Source organism: Mizuhopecten yessoensis, unplaced genomic scaffold (assembly GCF_002113885.1).
Source record: "Mizuhopecten yessoensis strain PY_sf001 unplaced genomic scaffold, ASM211388v2 scaffold7713, whole genome shotgun sequence".
NCBI lineage: Eukaryota > Metazoa > Mollusca > Bivalvia > Pectinida > Pectinidae > Mizuhopecten > Mizuhopecten yessoensis.
Genome location: NW_018407185.1, coordinates 643,648 through 654,858, shown reverse-complemented (window position 1 = coordinate 654,858; position 11,211 = coordinate 643,648). Strand labels below are relative to the sequence as shown.

The 11,211-nt window shown below is 34.4% G+C and overlaps 2 protein-coding genes across 2 annotated transcripts in view; one reads left to right on the top strand and one right to left on the bottom strand.

The window, feature by feature from the left end:
- Positions 1–2,035: 2,035 nt before the first annotated feature.
- LOC110454182 (tail-anchored protein insertion receptor WRB-like) lies at positions 2,036–7,069 on the bottom strand. The gene is made up of 5 exons (XM_021503558.1): positions 6,917–7,069; positions 5,906–6,071; positions 5,029–5,096; positions 4,269–4,383; positions 2,036–2,901 (listed from the first exon to the last, which is right to left on the bottom strand). The coding sequence occupies exons 1-5, from the start codon at positions 6,995–6,997 to the stop codon at positions 2,825–2,827; spliced, it is 507 nt and encodes a 168-aa protein (XP_021359233.1). The 5' UTR covers positions 6,998–7,069; the 3' UTR covers positions 2,036–2,824.
- A 43-nt stretch (positions 7,070–7,112) lies between these two features.
- LOC110454191 (origin recognition complex subunit 3-like) overlaps positions 7,113–11,211 on the top strand; it is a 32,331-nt gene continuing 28,232 nt past the window's right edge. Inside the window, exons 1-3 of the mRNA XM_021503568.1 lie at positions 7,113–7,210; positions 8,592–8,634; positions 9,147–9,241. Of these exons, the coding sequence (XP_021359243.1) occupies positions 7,184–7,210; positions 8,592–8,634; positions 9,147–9,241 (165 nt within the window). The 5' untranslated portion in view covers positions 7,113–7,183. The remainder of the gene's footprint in view (positions 7,211–8,591; positions 8,635–9,146; positions 9,242–11,211) is intronic.

The window sequence follows — 11,211 nt, the reverse complement described above, 5'->3', positions numbered from 1 at the left end:
ACCCATATATAAGGTATATACTTGTTTTTACGTTTAAGTAATAAAACATAGTCAAATTGTATACAGTGTTTTACTCATTTATTCCTGCTACACAAAGTATTGATGACAAATATGTTGCATCATCTTAATACATAAAATACATTGCATCAAATTCAATACGATACAATGTATCAATTACTAACATTGTATTATACCTAACAATGTATCAATACCACTGTTGTATCTACACCATACATTGTATCAATATCACTATTGTATCTACACCATACATTGTATCAATACCACTATTGTATCTACACCATACATTGTATCAATACCACTATTGTATATACACCATACATTGTATCAATACCACTGTTGTATCTACACCATACATTGGATCTACACCATACATTGTATAAACACCTAACAATGTATCAATACCACTGTTGTAACTACACCATACATTGTATAAATACCATACAATGTATAAACACCTAACAAGGTATCAATACCACTGTTGTATCTACACCATACATTGTATCTACACCATACATTGTATCAATGACATACAATGTTTAATCACATAACAATGTATCAGCAACATGTATTGTATTATTACCATACATTGTATCAATGTTACAATGTATCAATACCTCATATTGTATCAATCAACATTCATTTGATCTATCCCACACAATGTATCAAAACCTTACATTGTATCAACACCATACATTGTATATATACTACACATTGTACGTGAGCTACACATTGTATAATACCAAAATTGTATCATTATCAGTACCATGCAACATATCTATACCATACATTGTATTTTCACAATACATTGTATAATCACTAAACATTGCATTATAACACACATTGCATCAAAACCATACATTGTAAAAATACTATACATTGCATAAATACTATACATTGTAAAAATACTATACATTGTATGTATTTCACACATTGTAGTATACCTTACATTGTATCAATATTGTACCAGTATTAAATAATGTATTTACACCACATATTGTATATATACCATACATATTGTATAAACACTATACATTGTATTACACTTTACATAGTATCAATACCACACATTGTATCTTTACTATACATTGTATCTATACCACAAAACATACATTGGCCCAGTTTGTGGTGGATATTTGCCAATCAATTTTATTGTAGAACATGTACAAAAACGATCTGTGAGGTTTAAATCTCAATCGTCTTGATACAAATTTGTTATGAACTGCTCGCTCATTACCCATCAAGTTTTTTACTCATAAACTTATTTCTTAATGTATTTTGTTGACTGGAGAAGACAAGAATGCTTAAAAAGGGGAGGGGTGATAATTCCATTGAATTCATTGCAAATCACAGAGAAATTCGCAACATCTCTGACACGATTAGAGTGACCGTCAAGCTTTATATCCGTCGGATACTGTGTACTCATTTAATTTCGCGGAGGCTGAAGTTTTATCGAGTGTAACCATCAAACAACCACTTTCCCCATTACAATCTGATCTTAAGTTCATGGTCCAATCCCAACCAGAAATGGCTCCAATGGTATTTACTGTACAAATGTTTTGTCCAAGCCCATTGAAAATATGAGACTGTGTTAATACTGTTTCTTTTTTCCGGCAGTAAACAGTCTTAATTCTCCATGCATTCGTAGATGTTCAAGTTTGTTACAATTTATCGTAATAATATTCACTTGGTTTTTCAATTTCACGTAATATCTGATGACCAGGAATATACCGGTAGCGGAGGCACGGTAGTCTAGTGGTACGACGCCTGGCTCGTAACCGAAGGGTGGCGGGTTCGAGATACACCATGGCACTGTGTAGTATCTTTGAACAAGATACTTTATTCCGCTTGTTCCAGTCTACTCAGCTGTAAATAAGTATGTGGTTGCACAGTGCTGGAATTGTTGAATGGTAGCTGTGAGCGCCAAAATGGCAGCACCGGCTGTATGCTCCCCAGGGAGTCGAGAAATTTATTGGCTGGTTGTAAATGCCCTATAACCATGGATAATAATTTGTGAACCGCTTTGAGACGACCTATGAACTAGGTTGTAAATATAAGAACCTCAAATTATCATAAATATTATTAATAAAACGGAAAATTAAACCCCCTGAAAACGATACAAAATATACAGCAGAGAAATAGATCTCATAATCAGAAGATAACCCTCCTTAGGATATTAACAACACTTAAAATATACCAATTTAAGTTGAAGGGTAACAACAAGATGAATTGTAAATATTATTACAAATGTCACTACTGTAAAGTATTTGTGTTAAGACTTTTTCAAAAGAAGTATATTTCATAGAAATCACATCACACACCTATTTCTAATAAAGGTATGGTAACGGTAGTTTTGTTTTCAGAGATGGTTTATCAAAGCTATAGTCATACTGGATAAAATAGCTTCCAATAATTAATTACAGTTTTTGGCAGTGGTACGGAGGTCCTTAAGAAAACTTCAGGCCAATCAAAGCTTGTCTGGACATACCTTATCCTTTCAGTGATCTTTGTAGAATATTTTTCAGGTGAGTCCCGATCGATGAGCACGTTTGTCAAGTTTCATTAGTCCCATTATTAAGATACATAATGAGTTCTTAAAAAGTTGGTGAATCCAACAAAAAATGGCAAGGGTATTAACCCTTTCACCAATATGTAGACCATGATCGATGGACTCATCTAAATAAATGTATGGAAGAGTCTAATCTTCAACAGCATTCTAAAATCCAGCAGACGCACGTTGGACAATATACAGTTACAACAGGAAATAACTGCACGAGTTTACTCCGAGCCAAGGGAATGGTGGATTTTAAGTGACCAGGAACTGCTTGATACGGTATACTGTGGCGGTACACACCATTATCCAACAAGCTATACCTAGGCCTCCTGAAATGTAAGAATAAAAAAAAAAAAACCAACTTTTATTTTCAACTTGGTGCAAGATTTCATTTTATGCTACAAACTTAATTAATCCAAAGCCAAACTGAATCTTCGAAATCCAAGCATTTCAGTCTCGAAATACATATCTTCTCTAAACCCTTACAATATGTCAAAACAAAATCAAAGGCTCTTTACATTATCCCTCACATTTGACACAAGTGGACACATCACAGGAATTTTGTGGCAGCCTAATGGGGAAATTGACAGATTTTTCTTCAAGTGGGTTGTAGCTCTTGTGTAATCTTTAACCCTTTCTCCACTAGAGACCATAATGGACTTATCCGGATCAATGCATGGTAGGGTTCATTAACTCATTCACCCCTGAAGATACATTTGTACTATTCCAATTCAATATATCACAGTTTTTCAATGTGAATATCATTTTCAATATCTAGATACTGCAACATAATTAAGTTGCAGTGAGTAAAAATTTAAAATCAAGTTGGTTTGAGTACAGAATTCCAACTTAAGAATGTCATTTATGAGGATGCAGGTTTCATGAATATGACCCAATGATTTTTTCCCCAAAAAAATTCTCTAAAGTATCCCAAAAGTGGAACATATTACGCCTGTCATACATTGAATGAGCAGTTGTCTGTATGGTTGTACATAAAGGGCCATAACTCCATAAATAACAGTTGGACAATGGTGGTTATCGAACTTGTCCGAGCTATCCAAGCAATGAATCTCCTATGAAGTTTGAAGTTAATCCGTAGAACACTTGTATTGATATCGAGCGGACACTGTTTCGGCAATGAAGTTTGAAGTTAATATGTTGAAAACTTTCTGGAAATTGAATAAAGGGCCATAACTGCGTCAATTACAGTCAGATAATTGCGATTATCGTACTTGTTCCAGCTATCATGGTAATGAACCTTCCTATGAAGTTGATATAATGGCGATGAACCTTCCAATGAAGTTTAAAGTTAATCCATTGAAAACTACTCCAAGATATCGACCGAACACCGTTTGCGCCCACCATCCCGTGTGACAACATTATACATCCTGTCATTCGATGGGTATATAAAAAGGAGTATGTAATGCGACTTAAACTTTCGGCACAATCTAACTCAAAAACCTGCAGAATTCTTCATAAACTCATGTGAAATTACAAGTTCCTGGATTTTTCCACTCCGACATGGAAGCAAATCTCACACGATGGTGTAAAATGACTTTGAGCTTTGGCTAAGAAGCCTCTCCATGACAATTCAAGGAGAATATTCTACTTTGCACCGTTAAGTTGTGATATGGCTCTACTGTGATTTAACAATTTAAGAACAGGAATATGAAACAGTTTTTTTTCTCATACATACCTGGTATACCCGTAGGAAGAGCAACAAACTTTTCTAAAGGGTAGAACCATTCCGATGGAAACATGAGTAACGGCTCATTACGGTATCGGAAAACTAATGCTAGCATGGTAAATGCCTGTGAAAAAAAACAACAACATGCACATCATAAATAACTGACATACAAGTTAGAAACAAGTATGTTTGATCAAAATTTTATATACATGTACCAGTAAATCAAGCATATGTTGCGCCAATATCTCTCAGAATTTTTGGAATTTCATATTATAAAGGTATGGAATTATTAAATATTAAACTTTTATCAGACTTAAGTACAGAAAGTAAATAAACTTCAATTCCTTTATTTGTCCCGCAAGTGATTTTTTTCATAAATGTTAAAATTTGTGATGAATTTAGCATACCAGTCCTATGCCACCTGGCTAATATCTCTCTATGTGTATGAGTAAATATAGTTAGTGGTTATGATATATGTAATATTCAAAATTCAATATTTGATGATCTTCATTATCTACAATAATGTGTATATAAACAGGGTGTATGTATATATATACAAAGGGTTAATATTAGACACTAACTATTTTTGCTCAGTAATTCAAATGACAAGTAGAATAGATTATTTGCCAGTTCTTTGTCTATGTAACTAGTCCAAGATTTCCTTAAGGAAACATCTCAAGCATGAAACATAATGAGTTTAAAATGACAGTAGGAAATGAAATACTGCCATACATATATAAACAAAAGGTGCATATATATATATACTTACTTGTATGACATATATTCCAATTCGTACAAGCAAAGACAGTAGTGAACTCTTCTGCATCCTTGCAGAATCTGCAATACGTAAAAATAGGTTTTTCCAATAATTTTATAATTCATTTGAATTAATCAGTGTTCTCTAAAACCTATTTGGGGAATATTAATGGGACGATTAAGGCAATAGAAAAGGGCAAAACGTATCTTGTGAATCCAGATTGCTTTTTATGTACATGTAAAATTTTAATTGACAAGAAACCATTTGTTTACCATATTTGTTTTAAAAATTTAAATTATTTGCATCAGAAATAGTAGAAAATTCAAATCTTCTTTTAAAATGGGACCATTTGTACAAACTTTGGGCTTTTAGCCCCAACCTGTGCAAAAAAAAAATATGATTAAAATGACATAAATTTTCAGTAAAACTATAATTTCTCATTATCAATTACTAAAATAATTGGTGTGAAATGAGTTATTGAACTGTTGAAGGGATACATTATGCTGTATATATATATGGAAATGATAACTACTCTAATCTTATCAGAAATATTATATTCTTGTGAAAAAACAAATACAATATATAACTGTTGATTTCTACATTTTACTTTTTAGTTGTTCCATTTTCATGTAATTTCCACAAATTTCTCACCAATGTGAAATAGATAACCTCTGTCACACACATAAGGAATCTGTATACAATTACATATAGTGTATATATATTTATAAATACATGTACTTGAAAATAAATTGTCAGTTTCTTCTGACATGAAACACTATACATCTCTAGTTTATTCATGTCTTTACATGTGATGTAGCTTATAGTTTACAAGTTATAGATCTCCAAAAGAGAAATTTAATATTCTAACAATTAGTAAAGTCAGTATTACTTGATTCTTTGACCTGCGCCATAATTTTATCGATTCGGCGTTGAATTTTGGCATATCTAGCAAATTCATCAGTCATACTGATAATGTCCTGCTCAGCCTTCAACTCTCTAACTTGTGACCGCAAATTTAATTCTTCATTTGAGACGTGCAAGAAAAATCTGCTCAACTGCAAGGAAAAGTGGAAAACAATAATTACACAAGTATTAATTAAAGCAGCAATTCATTCATAATTATGTATCAAATTCAACATTTCAATACTGTCCATTCAAATGTGACAGGAGAAAGAAAAATGCCTGGCCAGACCGGTGTTAGAGCCTGCATGGGACCTTCAGAACTCTAGATGGATGCTCTACCAATAGAGCTATACCTGGTCACTGACGATCAACCCAGTTCAGTTCTGCTACATTGTCACATGCACATATATTAAGATGGAAAAATGCACTGCCATACTGGGATTGGAGCCCGGGACCCTCTAAACTCTAGACAGACGAGCTAGCAATTGTGCTATCTATTCACAAAGGATCGACCCAGTCCAGTTCAACATAAATATTTTAAAACAGCTAGCCTGATCACTGCAGGGGCATGCAACTACTTATAATATTGATCTTCTTAGATTTCCAGTCGCTGGATGCGTATCCTACTGAAAGTCTAACAAGATCAATATTATTAGTAGTTGCTTGCCCCTGTGGCCTGAAATTTAACACCCATTCTTGTCTGTTCTTGAACATATGTCCCCGATGCATCGGGTTTAAGATACAATCTAGATCTACACACCCATACAACCACATCTCTCACTGTTCTGTCGGTACCGTTCTGTCAGTAAGGTGACCATTACACAGTGTTGACATAATACCAGTTAAAGGAAGTTAAATTATATATCTATAAATTATCTTAATGTTTTTGCTCTATAAACAGAATGTACTGGATCTGATGCTGTTCACCGAAACAGACAATGTAAGTTTAAAACAGGTGCTGGTCGTCCTTTGATGCAAAATAAAATGGCGATCTTACTCTTTTAGTTATGTCTCCTGAATACGTTGGCAGCATAGAAAATAAAAGCACAAGCAGGAATATAAATATTAAGAAAATCATCGTGTGGTTAAAATCAGACTCTGAGAAAAATTACACGTCGCTGTCAATTCTTATCTTTTCTACAGTATTGATTCCCCCTTCATCAAAGCGCACCACAGACCCGGAGCTGAAGAAATCAAAACAACAAACTCCCGCGAAATTTTGCCGAACACATGTGATTGAATCAAGGTAGAAAGTTGTTCGACTATGGAGACAGGTTCGTCGGTGTCGAAGGTAAAAATACGTAACGGATTAGAAAAGATGACATAAATGTTTACTCTATGATTGCTAAATTTGAGAGACTCGACAGAAAAAAGCACATTGACATTGTGTTTTTTGACAAATGTCACGTTCTAGTAATTTGAATAAAATAAGTTGCTACGGCTTTTTTGCCTTTCTAAAGGTCTAGGGTTAATGGATTAATTTCAAAATAGGAATACGGATTTCGATGTATTGCATGAACCTTTCAAATGTATGGAATTGTACTTAAAATTATCTTAAATTGGTTCTTTAACATATGTATTGTAAGGGAAATAACTCGTGGTATTTGGAGGTCCAGATTCAGATTCAGGTGCATATGCATGCAGGTCCAGATAATATTCTATACTGACTTCGTATGTTTTGTGCATCGCTGCGTTCATATTGTATTAAGGTTCAACAAGCCCCCACCCCTACGAAGATGAAATGTGTGTACCAAAGAGTAATAGTGTTGATTTACATAATGTTAAGAACCTGTATTATATAAATTAATTAAAAAGGTGGTTGATATTATTGATAATAACATTATTTATGATTATTTTTGCTCTGTAATTGTTAGTTCATAAATTAACAATTATCTGTACATTGTAGTATATTTCAGCAGGTCCAGTACACTCGACCGATTGAACTTTTTAATATAGCTATAAAGACCTATATATATATTCACCTATACATTATAGCTGTATTGAGCTATATTTTTGTCAGATTTCAATCTTCATTAAATTAAATCAAAGTCGCATAAAACAATAAGGTTTATGGTAATGTTGACTACAAAAAGCATACAGTTAGATGTTTATTTTCATTTTTTATAAATGTAAAATTTCCGATTTTTTTACATCATTATTTTTTTAAAAAGAATTACCTATATTTAATGTCTTTTGTTATCAACCTAATAATACAATCTTCTTTTAATAGCGACTTTGTTTTGTTTTCCTTAAAAAGGAAAATCACATAAAAATAGCTCAAAAGACCTAATTCAGATAGGTCAATAGAGCTATTATCTTTTTATAGGTCGTTACAGCTATATAGCTCAATCGGCAGAGTGTACTGGACCTGTTCAGTTACACATGAGTTAGTAGTTTAAATTTGATATTGGTATATACTACAATTATAGTCCTGCTAATTTTAATTTATTCAAGGCACCAACATATCTCTATATTTGTTAGCTGTCCTGAGAATTATTATATACTCAAGAATAAATTGCTTAATGTGTCAATCTATTTGTTTAACTCATTCACCCCTGAGGACACATTTGAACTCTTCCAATTCAAAGGTTGGAATAGCTCACTATGAAATTAATTTCAGGGGTGAGTGAGTTAAAATATTTAATTGCATTGGGTATTCATTTTCCTTTCAGGGAGTCTTTGCATACAAGGGAAAGAAGAAGTCGGTGAATCCAGGTAACACTAACAGCTATATATATGGTGTACCTACAAGGAATGTTAAAGGAATAGTATATCAGGGTTCAAACTTAATCATAGATCATATGTACAATAACCATAAAAAACACTGTGGGTCTATGGGAATCATTTCAATTTACTTCAAAGACAGTGTTTTCTCCAGAATGGATTCCGATCGTGTACAACCCTCCTTAATAAATGCTAATTTTCTATTTTCCGCCTATATCTCGCAACCATTGCCCCCCACCCCTCCCTCTTTTTTTAGACCTGGAGAAAACACTGAATTAGACCAAGTTGTCTATAAAGTAATTTCCTACAATGTATTTAATTTTCTGGTATTTATAATTTATATTGTTGAAAAATGTTTATTGTAGGCAAAAAATATTAGGGCAGGTACTGGGTAACAGGAAACCAACATTTTGTTTGTTTGGGCAAAATGGCCTTAGGAAAATGTCTATTTAAAAGAATGATTTTTTTTTTTACTTCATGCATTTGTTCTGCATACATTACAGAAAAATATTTCCCAAAAAGTGAGACTGTCAACACTTGGAAGAGAAGACTTGAAACTTACCAAAGTTTATGGGAAAGTGTTGATACAGAGATACAGGTAACATATCACATTAAAACTCTTCTTGAATCTCCTGATTTCATCCGACAGAAACTGACTTACCTTCATTCCCCTTCAGGTAGGGGATCGAAAAAAGAATGTATCGTAAAAGGCGACTTATGTGGGAATCTCTTGCAGAATTAGGGATTTGCTTTTTTACACGAAAGCAACAACAATAATCCTGATGCACCCACTGCAATATTTGGGTTCGTGATATTTTTCTCTATCTCTAACTGCCTTTTATTTCCTAGCCCCTTGCTTGGCAACACCTCACTTTTAATATTGAACGTTTACCCAGGTGAGGTAAGCAATGGGTTCTGTCCCCATGCCGGGACATACTGAAGTCCTTAAAAATGGTAGTTGTTATTTCCTGCTTAACATTCAGCATTAAGGGTAATGGCACCAACTGGTTCACCCCGGCCCGTTGTCAGTATAATGTGACCGAGCGCGTGCGGAAAGCTGTGCCGGGAACCTTCGCCATACTATTTTAGTGAGATAGCACTATCAAATCTGTGCTATCACAAGGAGGCAAGTACACCAACATACCTTGTCTCCGGCACAGATACACGCAAGCACGAATACCCTACACACATGGAGGCACGTCCTTATAATTAATTAATGACCTTAGCTGTTAGACGTTAAACCCTATACAACCAAACCAAACTGTTACATTATACCAAGAGGAGACTAAAGAAATGCACATCGTACATCATTTTCCATAGATCTTTTAACTAAGTCATTGACCCCTGAAGACCCACTTGAACTTTTCCAATTCAAAAGTTGGAATAGTTCATTATGAAATTCCAGGGGTGAACGAGTTAATTTGGTTAAAGAACTGTCAAAGGTGACTGTGTAATTCCACAATGGATACTGCTTAAAACTGAAACAACACATTTACACGAAAGGTCGGGCATTTCAATTGACCCTAATTAACATTCAGCAATTTTAAAAGTCAAATCGCCTTTTTCTCTGAATTTCACATCAGATAGATATACTGTATATCCTTTCAAACCCGAAAGTCGAAGCTCATTTGGGAGTCAAAAACCTACAGTCAAGGGTCTTCTAAAAGCCCATCTGAAAAGCTGGTCATCTGAAATAAAAATAAAACTGTATAATTTAATCTTGCTTGTAACAAGCATTTTCATTGGCTTAACAACTTATGTTATCAGCCCATAGCGTAAAAAAAAGACGTCTCCGTTTGTAACGTCGCTTCTGATTGGCTGATACAGCAGCACAATAATTTCTAAGAGAAAAGAGTCCATCAATAAAAGTGGATTTCCACAGGGATTGTGTAAAGTAGGTTAAATTATAAGGATTAACTTGACTATATTTTTCATGTTATGGAGCTATAACACAAAAAACCGTAGTGTACTCTCATCATAAACTGCTTCACGGTTTATTTAGAGTACACTCCGTTTTTTATGTTATATCTCCATAACATGAAAAATATATTCAAGTTAATCCTTAAATAAAATCACAGTGCAGTTGGACAGGGGTCCTTAAGTCGCCCATACTTTTGGCTATATACTGTAGTGAAAAAAAGGTTAATTACAAACCAGAAAGGATTTTTAGCTCACCTGGTCCGAAGGACCAAGGTGAGCTTATGCCATACCGTGGCGTCCGTCGTACGTCCGTCCGTATGTCAACAATTTCTTTAAACGACTTCTTCTTAACCACTGGTTGGAATTAAACTAAATTTGACTGGAAGCATCCCTAGGTGGTGGGGATTCAAAATTGTACAAACTGTGGGGCTGACCCCCCAGGGGACTGAGGGGCGGGGTCAAAAGGGGTCAATTTGGCAATATTGCTACAAACGACTTCTTCTGTAGAACTGTGCACTGGATATCAATCATATTTGATCAAAAGCATTCCTGGGAGGCAGGGATTTAAAATTGTACAAATGGTGTGGCTGACCCCCCAGGGGGCTGAGGGGCAGGGCCAAAAAGGGTATTTGGCTATACTGCTTTAAG